Genomic DNA, 22,371 nt, shown 5'->3' on the forward strand with positions numbered 1-22,371 from the left:
TAAAACTCTAGGAGGAAGACTGGTATTCCGTACTGCACACAGACACCTTCCATGGGTCAAGAGGGCTCATTATTACAGCTCCTAAAACTCTTGGCCTTTAACCCCTCCCTCTGTGGGGGAAAGCAGATCTGGGAAGCACCAATTCCTCTCTCCATCTCAGCTTTCCCCACACTCTGCAAAGCATAACTGGACTGAAACAAACAGCAATTCATGCAGCAGTGACTTCCCATGTTCCCCTTCCAGCAGCTTCAGGGTTTATTGCTCACGGTGGGGGCAGGCCCAGAGGACGCTGCTCCTCACTCCCATCCCCAGCCACCTGAAAATGGACACTCAGGCCCTGCTGCTCACTCACACCTTCACAGCAGGCACAGAAGAGTCATGCCAGAGAAAAGAGACTGGGGAAGGCCAGGCTGGAGTTGCCTGGCTGCAGGGCCTCTTGCTAATAAAAGCAGGCACTTAACTCTTGGGAGTCACTTCCTGAACGCTGCAGTAAGAGCCGCCAGCCTCCACTTCAGCTGCAGTCTCTGCATTGAGGGTTGTTTCCAAAACACACATCCACCACAGTAAAATGCAATCTATTTTATTGGTTAATTATATACAGGAGATTCTTGATATTCACAGTAATATTAGACAAGTTACCTCCACAAAGAGCAAGAGTAAAAACAAAAATGACAGTCTGCTGTAAACAAAACTAAAAATCCTGTTGGATGTCGTGGGACTGGCTCCAAACTGAAAAGGCACTCAAAGGAAAACAACAAAAGCCAGCTGATGAACACAGGCTGGATACTTTGTGCACTTCTTCCAAGATGATAATCAAGAGGCACAGCATGTGGAGACCAAACATCAGGGTACAAAGACACAGGACATCACATTCCAAGCATGCTACATGTGTGTTGACATATGAATTTAACTGACTCAAGTCTCATAACATCAGAGTCCTCACCTCCCTCTGAGCACTACTTAATGCGAGTTCAGTGTTACCAGGACAACTTTAAATACAGCCAGCAGAAAGGCTGGGACTGTACCAAAAGCAGTCAGTAGAAGTCATGAGTAGGGAGGCCAGGTTTTTCTCCAAATCTGGCAAAGCACACAGCAACCTGGGCCAAGAACACAGCAGCTGGTGGCCTCCGGGGGACCAGGGGGAGGCTGGGACACAGGGAGGTAGGTGGCTTCTCTGGATTGTCAATATTGAACCAGAAGAAAGCATGGCCAAAGCTGGCAGGGAGACAAGGACTGGAAACGTCCCTTTCTCAGCTGTGCCTCACTGCATCAGTGAGCTCCAGAGCAGACAGGACACAGGCCTCCATCTTCTCTCCTTAACCACCTTCCCTTCAGATCTTCCCTTGTGCTCTGCTCCCCAAAGCCCAGCCTGGGCTCCCATTTCTGACTTAGGTACAGCCAAGTGCTCAAACCATCATTCTTACAGGCTGCTGGAAGGTAGCTGGGGCGCTTGCTAGACACTTGGGAGACTTCTGCCCAGGTTCCTGCTCCCCAAGTGACCACTGCTAGGTCAGCATCACTTCCCTCTCTGCACACTGGAGAAAGCTGTGTGCCCTCTCTCATATAAGCATGGGCAGGAGATGACCCTTTGAAGACAGAGGTACTCGTCCTCAGGGGGAACCAGCTTCAAGGGCAAGATGCTACACATAGAATGAAGCAGATAAGCTAACAAGAGAACCAAATTTATATTGTAAAAGCTACAGCTATTGCCTAATCTCCAAGTCATCCATCTCTGATCACTTGAATCAGAGAATTAAAGTCTGGTCACTTGACTACAGGACAGGTGGCTAAAAGGTGGTAACAAGAAGATCAGGCCAAGCAGAGGTTCTGTTTTAGAGAAAGACACAGCAAGAGGTATATGAAGTAACTAGTGTCATCACACAAAGCCACTCGTAACTATACCCTATAATCAGACATCCCTGTAATGGCAACAACTCCAGCTGGTTCAAGAAAAGCTGATGAGAGTGGTGTTGGCAATGTCAGCTCTGAACTCCTTCAGGGATCAAGCCCCTGCAGTGTAAAGCTTTCAAAACATAAACAAACCATCTCCAGCACTTAATTGCTTCAATTTTGTCTGACAAACACTTAAGATTTCCTCACAGCTCTCTTGCAGGGATCCGAAGGGTCTGTTTTCCACTTTCACAGCGGAGCGTGATTGCTTTGAGGGCACATAAGACTTTTACCTTTGTGACAGATGCAGGGTAGAGGGCATCAGTATGTCCTTCTGCAGCCTGTTGCAGACAATAACTGCCTTCAAAGATCAGACTGGGGAAAATCTTTTCCTATCTCCCATCAAGAGGTGGCTAGAATTTTTCCATGAAAATAACTTTGCCTTTTTCACCCAGATGCAAATTTGCTACAGAAAAAAGCTCTTTAGAAGCCTAAGCCTGCTTTTAACTCATCTCATTTTATTCTGTATTTGCGCTGCCCAAAGAAAACAGGATGTCCAAATAAATAGCTGGCATCAACCCAGGACAGTTGACTGTACGTGGTGCAATTCAAGATCCTGGTAGCAGTAATAACAGATTTCCTGCTGCCTTTCAAAGAGGGTGGTAGGGCAAGGGTGGGCTCTGTGCTGATGTAGCAGCACCAGCACCATGAAGAACGCACATACACAGGGATGGCCCTCAACCTGTAAGGCTTACGGGCTAAAGAAATGTAATTCCTCTTCAAAAAGATCAGCTTTCCTTACACAGCTACTGCTAACAGTGTGACTAGTAGCAACTCCAGAGAAAAAACTGCTACTGCATGTGCCCAGATACTCTCATCTCGAAAGGACTCCCTGTTCTCATGGCACATCCCAGGCATCAGTCCCAGTCTGAAAGCAGTGCCTGTTTTTCAGCGCCCTTCTGAAAATCCCACCATCTTCCCTTTCAGCCAGTTACAGGCATAAATTGGGCATGCTGAGTAGAATGAAGACTCCAGCTTTGCACCATACTCTGCACAAAATTCCCTAGAACAATAAGCAGTTTAATAATGAAGTGCTAAACCAAAACTGCTCCCTAGAAAGCCCAAAGCATGTTCTGGGCATCACACATGCAGGAAGCTGGTTTTGCCTGTGTCACAGCCTGTCTTGCCTGTGAAATGCGTAGAGCTCACAGCACTGAACGGGAAGTTCTTTACTGCACTACAATACTTGTCAATCACTGGCACTGGTAACTCTTGCACCTCCAAGCTAACACGGTCACAGCATGATTATTAAGACAAAGAGCAGTCATCTGGGTCAGGAATACTTTTTCATCAGCCTAAGCTGCTTCTAATTTCACCTGAGAAGAGACTGAAGGCTGCTTATTTCTATCTTTTCCTTCTTCTCTTGCCAAATCTCTCCTTTACAGGAACACAGTTGTTTTACTTCTCTCATCTCAATCAAGGAATGCCCTCAGAAATTGTAACCTTTAGTGTCATGAAATCATTATTTAGGTCTTGCCTCATTTACAGAGCTATTTTCAGTAAACCAAAAGTCTAGCTCTAGATCCATCCAGGTGCAATTCAACATGAAGTAAATGCAGGTTCAATGGTTTATTTAAAATCTTTTTTCCCTGTAAAAAAGCAATTGTTGTCCTGCATCTACTCCATATATTTCCATGATTGGGAAGAGAAAGCAGCCAAACCCAAATATTATCACTTGAAGCTGAGTAAAGCTGCTGGATACATCAGAAGATTAACAACACTCATCATGCTCTGATGGGCTTGGAGGACAGACTCATCTGGAACTCTTCTGAAGCACATGGGTCACATATTTATGTCAAAGTACTCCCTTGCCAGGGCACACCTGAGCATGTCTGATGTGCAGCACCAAATCTTCCTCAGAGGCTGACTCCTTCTGCATCAGAAGGCGTCACTGGCCCCAAAATCCAGGGACATCTCATCCCCTGGCACTATGTACATACTGAAAAAGTAAAATTAAAATAGCCATTTGTGCACGTAGGGTCTATTGGCAACTTTGATCTTTACCTACTGTTCATAAAACCCTCACAGATAAGCATTTGCAATTTAAAAATAAAATGGGTTTTGTTTGTTTGTTTTAAAGAATAATTTCTACACTTCTGTCAGCCAACTAACTTCAATCACAGCATAATCTAAGAATAAAGCAAATCCTAGCCAAGAATGGCTACCACGGCACCCTCAAGAGCCAACCCTGCTGCCAGCCTGCAGCAAGGGGGAGCAGCATATCCCAACTCCTCACATCCCTACACCCCAGCTAGGAATTTGTGGTGAATTCCAGTTGATTTTCTTTATATTGTTTGTCTTTCAGCTTAGGAATGATCCAGTCCTTGTGATGGCTGCACTTCAAGAGAGCAGTGGGGTGGAGAGGCTTCTGGGCAGCATCCGGTGTTAATGGCAGTGCTCCGTGATGTCCACAACAACTGCCTTTTTCCAGCTGAAGAAGAAATAGCCCGTTCCTGCCCCTGCTGCCACAGCTATGCAGAGGTATCCATTGTACGTCATGAAGATCAACATGAGGAAGTAACTGACTACGACTTGAATGATGTGCAGTACAGTCTGCAGGAGGTGAGGGAAACTCAGCATCTGCTGCCTGAGAACACAAAACCCAAAGAATAGTCAGCATCCATGAGACACAGGCTGGAAAACGCACATCCCCAAAGAGAAAACTTAGCTCTTAGGCTGATAGGATGCCAAGGTGGGTGTGAAATGTGAGAGAAGATAACAAAGGAGGCTGGACATAGACTTCTGCATGTGGTTTTCCCCACAGAGCTGACTGATAACAAAGAAAGCACGGTACTTGCTGGGAGGACAAAACTTTTAGCTGAGAAACAGACTTCTACAAGCTTATTTTTACCCCCACATTGAATAGGCAGAATGGCTTTTCTGAGTAGAGGCTTTGACTACCTGTCAACAGAAGGATCCTGAGTATTTTCTGTCAGGGTTGCTGCCTATAATACCCAAATTCTGTTCCTGGGAACTCCCCAAATGTGTTCGTTACTGCTCTGGAAAAAAAATAAGCTCATCTGACTCCTTGCTGCTTTCCTCCTTTTCATAAAATCATAGAATCGTTTAGGTTGGAAGAGACCTTTAAGATCATCAAGTCCAACCATCAACCCAACACCACCATGTCACTAAACCATGTCCTGAAGCGCCCTGTCTATATGTTTTTTTTTAATATCTCCAGGGATGGTGACTCAACCACTTCCCTGGGCAGCCTGTTCCAATGCCTGACAACCCTTTCAGTAAAAAATTTTTTCCTAATATCCAATCTAAATCTCCGCTAGTGCAACTTGAGGCCATTTCCTCTTGACCTATCACTAGTTACTTGATAGAAGAGACTGAGCCCCACCTCGCTACAACCTCCTTTCAGGTAGAGAGCGATGAGGTCTCCCCTCAGCCTCCTTTTCTCCAGGCTAAACAACCCCAGTTCTCTCAGCCACTCCTCACAAGACTTGTATTCCCCCATCCTAAAGGGTGGCCAAGTGACTTAAGCACAGTGTCCTCCTGCATCAAGCAGTGTCCCAGCTGGAGTCAACATACTTCGCATACGGTAAGACTGGCTGCATAAAGTTTTTTCTGTCACAGTTTTTGCCTTTGTCAGCTGCTGAAGAAATTTGTCTTACAATGAAGTAAAATTCTTACCCAACAGTTTTGTGCGTCTCCATCAAGATAGTGCCATTGGGACCTGGCACTGGCATGGAATTGTAGCGAATGCTGACTTGGGATTTACGGAGCAGACACTCTCGGGCAATCTTAAGGCCTTCATAAAACATGGCTAGGAAGAAGACAGCCACAAAAGCACCAGCCATTTCTGACAAAAGAGGAAACATTATTGTATCTGTGCAACAAAAGACATTTGCTTCAAAACATGTCAGAAGATGCACTGTGTAATTCAACAAGCACGTCACACTGCAGTCTATGGCTGGGCACTGTGTGCATGCATGTACAGATGGTAAACATGAAGTTCACCCACACACTAACTGGAATTTCACCCATGAAATGAAACCAGCAATCACACTTGCTAATAAGACCAGTCAAATTCTTGAATGATACAAAGATCTCCCTTTTTCTTTCACCCCACAGACACCATTTAAAACAGATGCAACACAGTGTGCCTGCATATTTTTGGCATAAATAGCAAGGTAATCCTGAAACATTAATCAACTACAAACTTTTTGTTTGGAGTAGACAACAGTTTTACTAACCTCCAGGAGTATTGATTGTAAGTCCAGAAAACAGCAATGGAACATTCTCATAGCTGAAGTGGAAAGTCATTGCCTGCACAAAACATAAAGAACATAAAAATTAGCCTGAATAGCTCATCCTGAGCTAGAGCTCACAACAAGATTTAGCAAAAGTTTTTGTATTATGACAAGAACCTAGATCATTTCAGTTGGTCACCAGACTCGAAGAAACTCTTCTGTAAATCAAGTGTAACACACACAAGTGAGACATGGCTAAAGATGCTCCAGGTTCCAATTCTAGTGGGCAGTTCTTTTGGGCAGTGCCCCTGGGGAGAAAGCACTGTCCTTTACAGTACCTGCTACAGAAAAGTGCCTTCTCCTTGCTTTTGGAAGTCCTTTTCTCCTCAGCATCAGAAGTAGTCAGGGATTGGGGATGTCTCTGGAGCTCATCCTTGCCTCCTCATGACTACTTATGGGCTGGGGTACAGGGCACTTTCTTCTCCCCACCTTGACCTTCTGTGGGCTCATATGGATAAGGGCCTGTATAGCTGAATCCTCCAGTCCCATCCTGCATTGTGCCAGCAGACTATTGTCTCCCTACAGAACCTCCTAATATCCTATGGGAAATAGAGACCTAAATACAAGTACAACAAAGAGTATTGTACATAAAGCAGGACCACAGCTTCCCCTGGGTGGAAATAAGGGCTCCTGAACCTGCATAGTCAATACTGTGGGAAAGGGAGAGATCAACGATCCCCCAGCCAGCTGAAGTTCATACAATCTTCCTATCCAGGTAAATACACTGCAGTTTAGCATGTCTTGACCACAGCTGCATACAATGTTTTCACATGTAAAGTACTCACTAAGCTAGAGGAACTCCTCTTTGAACTCCCCTCATTGCTTATTTAAGGTTATTTGCTGAAGATCAAAATTATGATTAATTTTAGCATCCTTAAGAATCAGAAGACATTCATTACCCCCAGAGCAGAAATTACTATAAAACATCTTTTAGAGAGTAGTTCTATTTCTTTAATGAATTTAACATTTTTACATTTAAAACAAAAACCACACAAACCAAAGACCATTACAGCCTAGTTCCATAAACCACAGCTGAAATGAGCCTGTTACTTGGTGCAAGTGAGGAACGGAAATATGCATACATTAAAATGCGTTCCGTCTATTATCTAAGATGCTGTACCTATTTACTTCCTTCCCTGATGGTTTTATGTGCAATGTTAATTCAAAATCTTGTGCAATTAATCACAGTTTTCAGTCGCAGGTTAAGGCAGGGTCCTGTAACTATCCATTGAAGATAAGAGCACTTAACCCTCAGAAAGAAACAGCATTCAGACGGCAAGTAACAGATCAGAGAGTGCCAATACTTAGCTGTTAGACTACGTGAAGAGCTTCACAAGGACATCAGTGACGATGCTGGACCGCAAGTTCCACCAGCACTACTGGGCTTTGTACTGGGCCACATTCACAAAGGGGAAGGCTGTTCTAGTCCCCTCTTCTGCTATGATACTGTTTGCAATATAAGTAGAAGCAGTGATTCTGGATTCCTTCCTTGGGGCACATGGCTGGCAGGCAAAGTTTAACTGAAGGCTTGCAAAATACACTCCTGAGTATATTCTCATTTGAAATGGAAATGCATGCTCTCTCCCCTCCTTTCAAAGTTTATGGATAAAGAGTCATGTTTTAATAATCTGAAACTCACTCCAAAAGTATTTTAAAAAGGGAGAAAAAGCTGAAAAATCCCTAGAACTGGCTACACACAAACACAGATCCTACGGTCATCTCCATGGAAACTCTGGCCAGAATCTCCGCAAAGCTTCAGTGATGCCCGCATGTGCAAGTCTGAACTTGTTTAAATCAAAGTTAGCTAAAGCAGCAGGATTCAGGACCAACACAGCCTTAACGCCAACGTGGCAAAGAGCCCTGGTACCACTTTGCTCCCTAAACCAAGTGCGTACTTAAAAGTTCAGGAGGAAAAGGTCACACAGAATGATCACCTGCAGGTCAGCACAATCCATCGTACTAGACTGCAATCCCCTCAATGCCAGTTAAAGCTTTTGCTAACACTAACAGCCTGGAGAACTCCATCCATCTCCGTTTCTTGCAGGAGAATGCTTACTTTGCACTTCTGCCTTTAGCTGGCTAGAGAGCAGACACTAGGCTGGCTGCTAGTTTTTGCAAGAAAAGACCATTTTGCCAAAGAATCTCGAGCTCTGAAATACATTTCGTGTTGCATATCACCTCATGCCACTCCTTCATTCCAGAAGAGCCACAATGGGGTCTGTGTTTTAACTGGATTGATTCTTGTCTCCCAAAGCTAAGTTTAATTTCTGATTCTCAAGAGCATAGTCTTTAAGATGACAAGTTACTCTGAACCACAGACAAGGAAAAAAATCTCTTTTTAAGAAATTATGACTTTTTCACTTACCATCATCATCATGTCAGATACATGACTATGTCCTGGGGCTGCTGTTGAGTGGTGATGTTCAGGAGGATGCATGGTTGGCAACATGGAGCTGTTCACGTGGTGATTGTGAGACATCTTTACAACAGAGATATTCAAAAGGCACGTAGAAAAGTGGGACCCTGAAAAAAAAAAAAAACAAAACAAAGCACTTTTCTAAACAGAATGTGGTTTCTCTACTGCTATTGCAAGAGAAAATACTCTAAGCCACTGAGAACTACTGCTTCTGGATAACCTTGTGGAGCATCCTCACGGTCCTGCACTCTGACTACAGAGAACACACAGCAAAGCCAGCAGGACAATTTAAAGGAGGTGTGTCCCTCTGAGCTTTACATCATTGTATTGCTGCACCATCCTAAACATTCTTGCCAGAAAGGCAGCCTAATCTGATTGAGGTAGCACATGGGGACAAGTGCTCAGCATAAAGGAACATTTTTTATCTGTAAGAGGAAAAAACCTGTCTCTTCTCAATTGCAGTCATGCAAGAGGCAAGCCCCATTTTAAATTGCATATACTAAAGGATCAGATTACAATATTTCTCTTAATTGACAGTTATGCATTTTATTGGGAACATGTTTAACAAAGAAATTACGTTAGGTGGTACAAGACCTATCACCAGGCAAAGGTCTGCAATAGCCACAGGCAATCCAGTTTCATTTCCATGAGCTTTACATTGTCACATCTCCCCTCTAATCACATTACACACAATGAGAGAAACACTCAAAAGGCTGCCAGTCCAAATCCCTAATCTGGTTACTGCAAATCAGGTATGTCTGGACACACTACATTAAAAATAAAAATACACCTTGTGGTTAAATGCGGACATGGCTTCTGCACTCTGCACCCCAGCACAACTTGGCATGGAATCAGGGACAATTTCTGGCATGAAATGAAAAGTCACCAGGTGGAAACAGCAACAGGAGAGAAACAACCTGGGAATACCAGTCAGTCCTGAAATGACAGCATCTGTCAGCATGACAGAGCCAGGCAAAGGCAACCCTAGCATAGTCCAGGTGAGATACCACTAAAGATAGGTAAGTACCAACACTGCTGCACTAGATGCTCTCCAGAATGTTGTGTACCCTCCCAGTCTAGTCCAGCACTCAAGTAAAACCAAGTGAAATAAAAACCAAAGTACAGATACTTTCTCAAATTAAAGCTATTAAAAAAAAAAGACATATTTCCTTCCAGACAAATCATCAGGAGTGTTTATAACTGGGAAAAAAAAGAGCTTTTTAAGCTAAAAGACAATATGGTGTGTGAACAGTTAGGTAAGAATATATTTAGATCGGAAAGGGGAAATGAAACTCTAGAAGAGCTTTCTAAACTGAAAGCAGCACTAGCAAACAAAACTCCAAACGGCAACCAGTTGGTGCTGGAGCTGGTTCAGTCTGTGACAGAGACCTTATGACACAGCTGTGCAGGAATCACTGGTAGACCAGAACACGACAGTCAGTGCAGCCTTGCAGAGCATCAGTGACAGAGGGTGATCTCAAAAGACTTTGGAGTTAAATTAAAAAGAGCAAGGAGAGAAGTTAAAGATTTGGGGAAGATAAGGAAACTTAAGTCAGCGTGTTGGGGAAGAACTCCAGAGAAAGAATTAATACACCCCCACGAACACTGAAATTAAATAATGCAAGTAAGCACCTGTATGCACCCCAGTCAGCCGGTATAAGCTATACCAGCAATACACAGCTCAGGTATTTTCTGCATCTCTGTGCAGGATGAATTTATTGCATTAGACAACTTCACAGTAATTCCCCTGGAAAGTTAACTTGTGATATAATCTAATGACACTGGCTAAAACCAGAATGTATTCCTTGTCCATATTTCTGCTAATATTTTTTAGCTTACTCCACCCCCAATTTGTGTGTAAATATTAAGACTAGAAAAACAGCTCAGAAAAATGTTCGGGGGAGGAAAAAAAAGAGAGACACTAATGCAAGAAGCAGCTCACCTGACACAGAAAAGCATTACCAAAGGATACCTGCAGAACAAATGGTGTGATTTTCATATAGCGTAGCTTTGAAGATTATACTGTTCCAGACATGAAATGTTCAAGCGCTAGAACCGAAGTCCCAAAACACAAACACTTGAGAAAGGAATCCTCTGCCAAGACACACAAACTTCAATTTGCCTTTTGCAGCAGGAAAGGAAGAAGAACAGCCAAAGTGCTTTACACCGCAGGATCAAAGATAAGTGTGCGGCAAGAGGAAAGAAGTAACGTAAGAACCTCCCCTGTCCCCAGCCAAAATCTCATCTCCTTCCTCTTCTTCTTTCAGTTGACTGATACATTGCTTTTGCTTTGGATGCAACATTCTCGCTAGTGACTACTATTCAATTCAATTACTTATTCATTTCAGGATTTCATGCTCCTGCCAAGCCCTGCAGGTTCCAATACACTCCACAGAAGACCTGTTTACAGATTAGAAACTCCCTTTGTGGTGGGGTTGTGTCCAACTTCTCACTAACTTACCATCACTGGTCTTCAGAAAAGGAGAAACAGGGGATGTGTTCTCTAGATATTTACAGTGTATTAACAAACAACAAGGTCAAGTATTCACAAGAGGCTGCATGTGGATGGGCAGGGTCTTGGTACAGGTTACAAAGAGCATTCTTGATGCTCACTTGTGTAGTAGCTCCTTTCCACCCTGCTATACTAGCACGCCAGTGCCAAACCCACCCCGCTACTGCAGTTACCCAACACTGAAAGACATTTTCAGAGATCCTGAAAAGGATGGGATATTAAGGAGCACAAGAGGAAATAACCTGAACTGAGGCACTTCAGCTGTCTTTTGTGTTACTAAAGGTAACCAACACGTGGATAAGTTTCTGTTTAAAAATAAATCACTTCCAGTGGAACACCCCAGTACAATCAGTCTCTGAGTTACAACTTAGGTGGTCTCTACGTGTGCCTTGGGGTAAAAAACAGTATCTAGAGCAGCAGCAGTAACAGGTTAATGGCTGTATAATTTTTCACACTGCAAGCCTCTGGTTTGCTTTCTCTCAAGAAACAAGCTGAAAGCTGACTGATATGGAGCTGTATGTATCACAAAAAGAAGGGTGCCGTTTTTAAAAAGGCTGACTCCATACCTGGAGGAAGAAGTCCACACACATAAGTTTCTATTATTGCAAATTCTTTAAATATGTTTAGTCTTGTACAAACCCAGCAGTTCAGCAGCAGGTAGTTTTGTCTGAACGGATGACTTGATCTCTTGACTGCTGCCTGCTCCACACTTGATCTCTTGACTGCTGCCTGCTCCACACGTTTGCATAGAAAGAGAGGCATTGAAGTGTATTACTGAGCACACCCTGGATAGGGAATCTGGAACAGACTGTGGCTGCAGCAGGCTCAGATATTTCGAAGCATTTGCACACCTGAAGGGCACAGACCACATGGTGCACCTGCCCCAGTGCTGCACTGTTACCAGGGTCACACACACACAAGGATTTTTTTGTACCCTGCAGTAGCCTACCACATAAGAAAACAAACAGGGTGGGACAGGAGAGAGGAATGAGGAAATTCTCTCCAGGGCTTGTTTCTTTCCCTCTCAGTGCTGTCACCCCAGGTCAGAGGAGCCATACCCTCCATTTCATGACACCTCAAATTCTTAAGGAAAACAGCAAGACTCAGAGCTACACACAGCACTTCTCTTTCTTTAAGCCATCATCTTGGAGCAGGACTGACCTCAGCACATAGGTAGGCTCTGTTCAGATAGAGGTTTCTATCCCACTGCTGCAATGCCACCTCAGCAGCTCAGCAAACCAAGGTGGTTCAGGGAGATGTGCAGCCAGGAGCAGGATCTGACAACAACAAACTGTTAGCTCAAGTTCAGTGTTAGGACTTACTCTCACCCTCCACCAACATTTAACCAGTGCTGCCTCATCTTACACATACAAGGAAGCCATGTTCACAAGTCCAGGGCACGGAGAAGGGGAGGAAAGAGAGGTATCTTATGCCAGTGCACATCAGAAACAACAGGTTAACAAGCTGGACCTGCTGAGATGCCAAACACAAAGCAGTCTTCTCCAGCAGGTCTCAGCCATGAGATGACTGCCATTATACCTAACCTCCACCACCGTTTCCCAATCTATTGCTTCTGCCCTGTTAATCCAGAATCCTGCCACTCCAGAGTTTTTCCTGTGGCAAACAGCCTTCTGGACACCCAAGGGAGATACACCTTTCCATGCAGAAACACGGGACATGCAGAAACAGGACAGACTATGGGAAGGATCTGCCAAACTCCCAGAAAGTATTTTACAAATCAGCTCAGTCTGACACATAGTGTGCAGACAGAGCTTTCTTAAAGCCACATTCAAAAAGAATGATGCCCCTTTCCAAATCAGAAGTCTAACAGGATTAACAATGGAGCCTTAAATCAATGCCCATTAGAGCAGCAAACTCTTCCCTTCAAAACAGTGCCTCATCTTTCCCATGCCAGTTCTGAAAAAGCAAGAAATAAAACTAATTCCACTGGCTCTGCCCAAAAGGACCGGAGCCTTAAAAAACACCTCTTAGTCTCCTTTACACTAGTTACTTGTTCAACAAGAGATGGTGCTTGCTGCAGTGGCCCAGCACACAGTGGCAGCAAGCACGCCAGCCATGCCGAAAGGGCTGGGTCCGGCACAGAAGCCTCCAGACTTCTGTCTCAGCACAGCTGGAGTGATTCTTACCTAAGGTCCTTCCACCAACACTTTTGGCAGCAAGAACAGGGTCAGGCAGTCCCTCTTTTCTCCTGAAGAAGTGAAAAAGACCTGGTAAGATTTACTAAGAATTAAAATGAAAGCTCCTGAGAGAAATCCAAGGGGAAAAGATTAAAAATAGCAAGTTGGAAAGGCAAAGATCTCTTGCTTGCACATCACATACATCTCAGTCCTGCATGACACAAAGGAACACTACATATAAAACACATGAGTAATGGAAAAGGCAACCACCAAAAGTTATCAGTGCTCTACTTACAGCAGTCCAACTGGCAGTCTATTTGAGCTTCACCGGCTCTGAGCTTGTGGTCTCAAGCCCAATCCTTTTTTTTTTTTTTTTTTTTTTTTTTTTTTTTTTTTTTTTTTTTTTAAGTGCTGTAAATGGAGGTGGGAGGGGAAGCCAGGAGTCTGCAGACACTACAGCACTGTTCACTGCCTCTAACTGTGGTCTCCACTGAATGGTCTGAGCTAGTCATCATGAGGCTTAAGCACTGCTTCTAGTTTATCCAATTTCCTGGCAAACTTGACAACTTTAACTGCTTCCTTTCCAAATGGGTGGATTTGCTGTAACTCCTCCAGGATCCTAGCCTTAGCTCCAGAGCTGCTTAAAGGCACAGCAGAGGGGCAGACCAGTTCTACCTGTTCACACTGCAGGAGTATCCAGCAACGGCAGCCAGAGCCCTCCTGGGTCAAGCTATATAGACACACTTTAAAGATATTGGGAACAAATAGATCATTCTTCAGTAAGGTAATATAATGTGTTTTACAAGATACACACTGTCGTTCCCCAATGCCAAAATTCCCCTCAGAGCTCTCCCAAACAACTTCAGCAGCACCAGGCTGGAACTCAGACACACAAGGAGGGACTGTGCTGTGCCCAGCACACCTCATAATTGCACACCTCTGTTTTTCCCTTGCACAACTCCTGAAGAGGGAGCTTTTAGTGCTATATTAAGAATTTAAGGCATGTTTGCAAGGTCACAGCAAAACTGTGTGGCTTGGCCTGGTACTGCGTCACTACCTTAGAGTCCCAACCAAAAGCCTTTACCAGAAGTTTCAGGCTTCCTAAAAGCTCGACACACTAGAAGGGGTTCAGATATAGAGCAAGAAAGAGAAGGAAACAGCTCTGGAGAGAAGCTCTGATACATTTTGAGGGTTAGGTTGTCAGGCCGCATTAGTTTGTATTTCCTGGGGTTTGTCCATGACCAGAGAAGCTTGCAAATCGATTCAAGCCAGATCAGTGGAGTCAAGCAGAAAAACACACTGTATGACAGAGGGCACAGTCTCCCTCTCCACCTGTAAGCAGAAGGGATACAGCTGAGCTATTTATACAGATGGGTTTCAGAAGCTTTTGAACAAAGACAACAGGTACTCCAGAGGATGTCCAGCTTGAGATGCCAGAGGGTAGAGAGCAGGGAGTGGAGAATGATGGGCAAAAAAGGGGCTGAGTAAGGCTACGGGCATCTTGTGTTCAACTTCGAAAGGGGACGGTGTCTGGGCAGACTGCGACATGCAGGGATGGAAGCAGTTAGCAGGGAGGTTAGAAGGGAGACACAGCCAAGCTGGTAGCATGTAGAGACCAGCTCTTCGGCAACTATCATGCACAATACAAGCAGAAGAATGGGCTTTTAAAAATAACCTACAGGGCTGTTAGTTTTTCATGAGAGGAGTAAGCCACACAGGAGAACTGATCCTCTGTCATCGCCCCCATCAAGGATCCCCAGCTGGAGCCATTAAGCATAGTTGTGGATGCTGAAGGTCACAGCAGACTACATGGCAAATCAAAAACACTCCATTGTTCGTGACCCATGCCCACAACTAACAGTACTTGCCCAGGCTGAGATAGACCCTTTCTTAAAGTGACCCTGACAAACCGTAGAGGCAGGATATGGGGAGAGTGGAGCAAAGCCTCATGCCACCCACACAGGGAGGTTTAGGGGTGAAGGATTAAGCCAGAGTTCAGTTCAGGTTCTCTGTAGCACAGCCAGATCACACAGTTGGGGCCAACAATCACAGTCTGCAAGTACATGCCCCTTCCTCAGTGCCTGGGGGAACTCATGGGGGGTCTGCAGGTCTTTGCAAAGATCACAAGAGAGCCCTGCCAAGTGGAGTCATTTTGCTGTTTTCTCACACTTATGCGAGCTGCAAACCTGCATCTTTCAGAGCTCCTGGTTGCCACCATTGCTTCTTTTATTCTTACCAAATCCTTGTGTTTCTTTCCCACGTTCCACACTTGCACCAATGCACGTTTGTCCCTCTCCTTATAGAGCTGCTCTGTCCCCAAGAGACAGGTTGCACCCTCCACATCTAACTATTGCATAGCACTTGTGGACATAGCAAAAAAAAAAAAAAAAAAGGAAAAAAAAGAAAAAAAAAAAAGGTCCAATTTCAGACTACAGATTCCAGTTGAGATGCTGGCTCACACAGGCTTCCTGGAGTTGCACAACATGATTTGGCAGGTAAGCACAGTTATATACATTAATCAACTTTTAATTAAAGTGAAGATTAAAAGAAGTTGATAAAAGTATCAGCATTGGTTCAACCCTTAAGGTCCTGTCCTTTGCTTTGAACCAAAGTAAGACTCAGCTATGCAACTAAGGCAAGCTGGTGACATTCACTTAGCACAATCCCCATTACTAGAGGAGGGGCCAGAGCTCTTCCTCTCAGCATGGCCACAATCACAGCCCTTTGATGGAGTTTATTTTCATAGCAAACTTGTCTGGTCACCTTCTGTTAGACACCCTGCTTGATCTGCTTCCCTAGAAGGGGACGGCCATTCCTAATCTTCCAGCTTCTGCAGACTCCTCAGGAAATCTCTGAATCTTTGAACAAGAAAAAAAAAAATAACTAAGGACAGACTGTTCTTTACAGGACAATGCACTGAACTTCATGAAGCGGAGCATCATGCCAGCCCATGTCGTTACTAACAGGCCCAATGAAGTGAAAGGCAGCAGAAAACAAGCTCGCAGAGCAGAAAACCTAAGACTGTAAGAGTGATAACACTGGAGGAAAGGCTGAGAAATGCTGGCAAGAGATCTGTACAGATGATACAAATAATGGTGAGTTAGGTAGGCTAAGCAACAAACAAATTCCTCTCCAGACAAGGTTTTTGCCCAGCCATACTGAAACTACAGGAGATGGAAAAGAAATAAATGAACAATACTCCTGAGAAACATGGCAAAACTGAGGAGTCCTTGCCAATGTTTTCCTGGCTATAACCTCATTTCTGCTAGAGAAGTCTGACACAGCCCAGGTTCAAGCACCTGGAACACACATAAAGCTTTGCATTGAGATCCAAGAGTGAGCCTCTACTCCCTCCAAAGGGTCGCAAACTCCATCAGGCTACAACCTGGCAGTTAGACTAGATGATCGTTGTAGGTCCCTTCCAACTATTCTATTCTATTCCATCCCATCCCATCTTGACTCCTCTGCTTGTGCTGGCAACCTCTCAGTCCTTGCCTCAGTAGACCAGGTAAGATTACTTCCACAATGACCACATAGACCTTCAGCAAGAGGTGACAGAACCAATGCCATCTCTCCTTGGTTTGCCTCTTTTTCTCACAAATTCTAGGTCAGCAATGCAGGGGAGACTACATCAGCACAGGAATCGGTAGAAGCTCCCCTCATCTACACGGGAATCCTGGACACATTCCCACACAGACTAGCGAACATTAATTTTTCCTTAGAAAGAAGAACTGCAATCTTAGAGACTAATCCATGCCTCCAACTGTTGAGCCAAATCTTGAGGTCACCACCTACACATGCTCTCCAGGCTGCCCCACTCTTGGCAGGGCATGACACAATAACACCATCTCTTCAGCACAGCAGCACAAGCTGCTTCTTACTGTCCCCTATACAGTGCTAAAAATGAAAATGCTTTTGAAAGTTGTGTAATAGGCTTTTGGGCTCAGAATACAGCAGTGGGTACCTCTGACTAGATCATTTTCATGCTGTTGCAAATACAACACAGTCCTTGCCCTGACAAATACAAAACAGTAGGAAGGGCATGATACTAGGAATGACACCGGAATTGGATGTGGCAGCTCCTGTGAACACCACAGGGTACAGACTTGCAAAATGCAGCCTACTGCTCATCTGTTTTGCAGACATTGCTGAGCGCACATCTGTCACAGAAGCATGGCTCAAGGGAGTTATTTTTGGGTGAGGGACAGATGCTGAAAGCTGTCATGAGGCTGAAGACGGTTGGTGAACTGTGCGTGCATGGCTCTTATCCACACAAAGGACAGCCAGGCAGGACACAGCAAACAAGTTTTGGAGAAACACATCAGAAATTATGTGAAGTATTCTACTACACCAGCAGTACCCTGCTACCATCCTGATAAAACATGAGTACTTTCAACCCAAGTGAGCCCAAATTAACCTGAAGTCCCCAATGGGACAGTTTCAAAGGATCTGAAGAGAGAAGGCCATCTTTGACAACCCTAGCCAGAGAGACTATTATAAGCTGAGCAAATCAAAAGTGCAGTTCAGGGAACAAAGCACAGCTTGCCTGGCACAGAGCCACCCACCCACTGACCAGAAGCAGAAGGCCAGGAACAGACATGTCAACTGCAAGCTGGTTTTTTTACTGCTAACAAATGCCAATAAACATTATAGTCAGTATTCAGAAAGGTGAGATGCTACATGAGCAGACAGTGAACTCAAATGGTGGCAAAGGTGGTACCAATTAAAAGGCAGTTAGGCTCTCTTCGATAGTTCAAAGTTTGCCAGTTCATCTCTGAGTGTCACAAAACTTTCCCCTTTTTTTCACATTACTGCTCCAGCTCCAACAGAATAGCACCCATCTTCAGCCAGCTCTTCTCACTGCACACAGAAAACAAGGACATGCAAGTGTCGTATCAGGTGCCAAAGCCAGAGCAGATCAGTTCTGCTGCAGGCCTGTGACTTCTGCATTCAGGAGTGACCTACCATGCTCAAGCCCATCTCAAGCACGATTTCTTCATTCTGTACACATGCAGTATTTCGCCCCCTCGCTGTTTTCATTTCTCTATTTCTTCCACCACTAGCCTTTTGGATGCTATATTTGCTTTGCACTGTTTATTGTTCTCCTTTCTGTCTAGCTGAATAAGGCAGTCACCCCTCTTTTCTGACGCCCAAGAGCAGACGTTTCTGGAGAGCAGCAGAAATAAGGCACCTCAAAACACACAAGACCTGAGGAGCGAATGCCAGTCCCACAGGTCCCAAAGCAGAGAAGATGCCATAAAAAAGCTGACTCAAGCATTCATCTGGAGTGAAAAGCATGGCATTAGAGATGCCAAAACTGACAGAGGATGCTACATTACAATTTCTTTATAAATCATCCAGGCTAAAGGGCTCCTACAAAAGCATGTCAGACACCAAAATTCCTTATAGCCAATGCCAGCATGAATTCAGAGCTAGTACTAACAAGTTTCCATCAAAGGCAATTCCCAGGAGGCTTCTACAGAAGAACCTCTTCAGCACTCCCTGTGCACGTCAAAGACTTCTGAAGCAATTACCCCAGGACCGCAGTCTGGCAGGCCACTTTATCATAGCTTCATCTCTCTTCCTCAGATCATTAAGGGTATGAAACAGTAATACAACAATATGTACCCATGTCACAAAATATCCAGTATCTAGCATCCAGGGAGGAGAAACCTGAAGGCTGCCCCTCCCACCCCACCCCCAAGACCATGCTGTGTGTAAGCAAAGATAAGGCAGAATGGCTTAAATCCTAACGGCTTAACAGGCCTTGTTGGGATACCAGAATAGTTGAGTGCAGTCTGCTTACCATGCACGACATTCGGTCAGAAATCACCAGAGGACCCTCTCACTATAAATCGCTTAGCGCTCACTTGTCAGCTGAAGAAAGCTGCCTAGCCCTCCTGCTTATCAGTGGAGAGAAATGGGACAGCAGCAGGGAAGAGAGGAGAGAAAAGAAGTTCCACGTGACTCATATTTTCCAAGATTACATAGCTTCTTGAATAAATAGATACTTCCTTATCCTCTGTGGCAGTTTCTGCAGAGACGTTACACAACCAAGCACAGGAAAGGCAAAGAGGGAGATGTGACCCATATGGCCAGAGAGCAGGAAACATCCTGCTACCTCACTGTATGCTAAGAAACAAGTGGAACAGAGTCCTGAGCCTTGCAATACTCTTCAAAAACTTTTTAATCTAAAAAAAAAGTTAATAGTTGGAACTGTATCCTAGATGACTTCTGCTTCCTTAGAAAACCCAGGCCTAGTAAAGAATTTATCTTCCTATTTTATATGCCCTAATCAAGAACAGCTTCTAGTGTGCATTCTTCTACCTACAGCAGACTTTTATTAATTGAAGGGAAAGCTTAAAGTGGAAAAAAAACCATTTTCTGTGCACAAGATTCACCATCATGCTCAGTAATTCATCATCCACATTCCTGCAGGTTCACACCACCTGCACCATTGGTATATATGAAAAGGAGCCACTCTGTCTCACAGAAAAAGGGTGTCTCTGTCCAGAGGGTAAGGAGTTGTAGTTTTGTTTGTGACCCTTCAGTGGCCACATACAGAAGCATTCAATCTATAAGGAATGCTGGATATGTCAGGATGCGAAACAAGGTACTACTTGCAAGTTAATACGTGATAAACCATTGCTACATGGTTTGCTGAAGTGGGAAGGACACATAGCAGGCTAAACAGTATAAACAGCTCTGGCCAGATTTATTTAAAATGGTGCCTTCTAGCCTCAGGCCCAGCAAGACTGTAAAATAATCTCAGGAGACACAAAATGAAACCAGGAGTCAGCAAGTGCATGCCCAAGTAAGCAAGCAAAAGTTTCCTCAGCTGCAAAAATGCAATGTGACTCAATGCGTCCTAAAAGTGCATTACCTGGCCTTTAATACAGATGCAAGATTACAGATGCTATCTAGAAACATCATAAATACCTTTGTCTCATGTAGATAAAACTAATGCTAAAAGGCTAATAAAATGGATGGCATTGGTTTATTACAGGCCTCGTAAAAGGGAGCCTAAAGTCCATGAACACAGATGATTCAGAAGACTCAACAGAAGATTCCCAGATCTTACCCTACTTGCCCTTGTTCCACATGTCACTGCAGGAGGACTTTCAGTTAAGATTTTCAGTCACAGAACTGCTGTGGTTTAGGAGACCTCCTGACATCATCTAGTCCACCTTCTCTGCTCAAGCAGGCTCAGCTGGAGCAGGTGGCCCAGTCAGTACCCTTATTACCCCCTCAGCATGACAACTGCACATGTAGTTTGATAACTTGTACATATCAAGGATTTATCAGTTTTTGCAGATATGGCAAGGAGCTGCTCTGTGCTCTGGAGAGCAAGGCCATCATTTCTCGACCCAGTTACAGATCCTGTACTTGAACTAAAAAGCTCTTCTACTTCAACATCCTGTGAATCCTTTGGCAGAGAAATCTTCCCTCTAGTGAACTCAGGCAGTGCCTGAGGCACTGCAGTGCAGTGATAACAAAGATAGTTTTAAGTTAATGGATCAGCTGATAACAACCTAGGCATTTACACAAACTTGTACATGCGGAAAATAAGTTCCTTTTTCCCCCCTCTGGCTGTTTTTCAACATCATAACCAGACTTAGCCCAGAAAAGCCAACATTTGTACAAGTTCTGAACTGGATTTCAGGTATGTTTTGAGGATCTGGACAAGAAGAAAACCACCCTCCAGAACTCCTTGTTAATTAAGTTTTAGGAATCCATTCCACACATATGATACAAGACCTATTGGTTTAACCAATTAATATACATTTTTCCCTGTCCAGTACTGCCACACACTCATCACAGAGAAACACCTTCATTGTGCATTAGCTTCTACCACATGTGAAAACTTCCTTGAATAACAATCCCAGGAGCACATGTCACTCCTTTCTTTTCATATTTAAGTAGTAGTTGGTCTACAATTACTCCTTAGATGCTGTCCATGTGCAGATGCAGCATTTTAAGGTGGTCACTCAACCATTCACCTTCCCTGGAGCTGTCACGTTCCAGCCTGTGCCAGTCATTGCTGTAATAGCCATACATAGTTGATGTCAGCTCCTACGGTTATATGCTGGGACTTCCAATTCCTACTCTGGCATGTCAGGGTCACCTTTTAAATGTAGGCTTTTCACTAAAGACCCAATGGTTTGCAAGACTGAATTTTAGAAAAATACTTACGCTTTTCCTGCTTGCAGAAGGGAAATGAACGTGTATTCATTTCATTTTGCATCACCATCTATGACTCTCCCTAAAAGCAAAAGCTTGTTCTACCACAGCCAAGAAACAAATTCTTTTGTGCTTCAATTGTTCAAAACACCTGTTGTTTTGAGAAGCCGAAAGCTGTTTCTGAGCAAAATGCAAGGTAGAACACAGGTCATCAGCAGCAAAATCCATTCCACTGTTTTTAATTAAGCCCAGGAAGCCGATCTCTGTTTCGACAGATGTTTAAGACCAAAATACACATCACCAGAGGCACTTTCCTACTCTTGCTCCCTGATCTCGGATAACAGCAAGAGGATGGAACATGTGACATATAAATAGCTTCCAGGTAGTAACACAAATACTTCTAAGAGTTCAGAGAACAAATTCATAGTCCTAGTCCATAGAACAGAGCACCTCTACATTTTCACTTTTGGAAATGCAAAAATACAATCCCACCTTCAGTCTTTGTCAACTCAGCAAAGTAGATGATCTCCTGAGATATCAAGAAGAGGGAAAGGGCAATCAAATCAAGCCATTCTCTGGGAAGGAACTTGTCTTTGGAAAAGCCTTGGCCTCATGACACTCTTCTGACAGGATTACCTCTAGGGCACGGAAAGCTGGAACAAATAGTGATCAACAGATTTTTTATTTTAGTTATGAGTGACTATAAACCACTCTGGGAAAAAGCTTTGAACACTGCCTTTTTCATCTAGCTTTCAAACCCCTGGACTGCCACAGAGCTGCTAATCCAAAGCAGAAATGATTCAGAGCTAAAAAAAAAAAAGCTGAGTACTTACTATTCCAGAGACAGGTTTTCCATCTATTGACTCCAGGAAAGCAGTCTTCTGCAAACAGGCAACAAGTCTGAGACAGATCAAA

The 22,371-nt window shown here is 44.1% G+C and overlaps 1 protein-coding gene across 8 annotated transcripts in view; it reads right to left on the reverse strand.

Annotated features, from left to right (window-relative positions):
• Nucleotides 1–564: 564 nt before the first annotated feature.
• The window catches only part of SLC31A1 (solute carrier family 31 member 1), a 28,135-nt gene continuing 6,328 nt past the window's right edge, over nucleotides 565–22,371 (reverse strand). For 3 of the 8 annotated variants that reach the window (XM_049832360.1, XM_049832357.1, XM_049832359.1), the window contains exons 2-5: nucleotides 8,575–8,732; nucleotides 6,153–6,225; nucleotides 5,590–5,758; nucleotides 565–4,537 (exon numbers count right to left, since the gene is read on the reverse strand). In XM_049832360.1, the coding sequence (XP_049688317.1) occupies nucleotides 4,336–4,537; nucleotides 5,590–5,758; nucleotides 6,153–6,225; nucleotides 8,575–8,688 (558 nt within the window). In that variant the 5' untranslated portion in view covers nucleotides 8,689–8,732 and the 3' untranslated portion in view covers nucleotides 565–4,335. Of the gene's footprint in view, nucleotides 4,538–5,589; nucleotides 5,759–6,152; nucleotides 6,226–8,574; nucleotides 8,733–13,284; nucleotides 13,347–18,718; nucleotides 18,757–19,081; nucleotides 19,158–22,289; nucleotides 22,362–22,371 lie in introns of those variants that run through there. The other 5 variants (XM_049832361.1, XM_049832364.1, XM_049832363.1 and 2 more) reach the window with 5 other exon arrangements.

The sequence above is a fragment of the Accipiter gentilis genome, chromosome 29 (genome assembly GCF_929443795.1).
Source record: "Accipiter gentilis chromosome 29, bAccGen1.1, whole genome shotgun sequence".
Lineage (NCBI taxonomy): Eukaryota > Metazoa > Chordata > Aves > Accipitriformes > Accipitridae > Astur > Astur gentilis.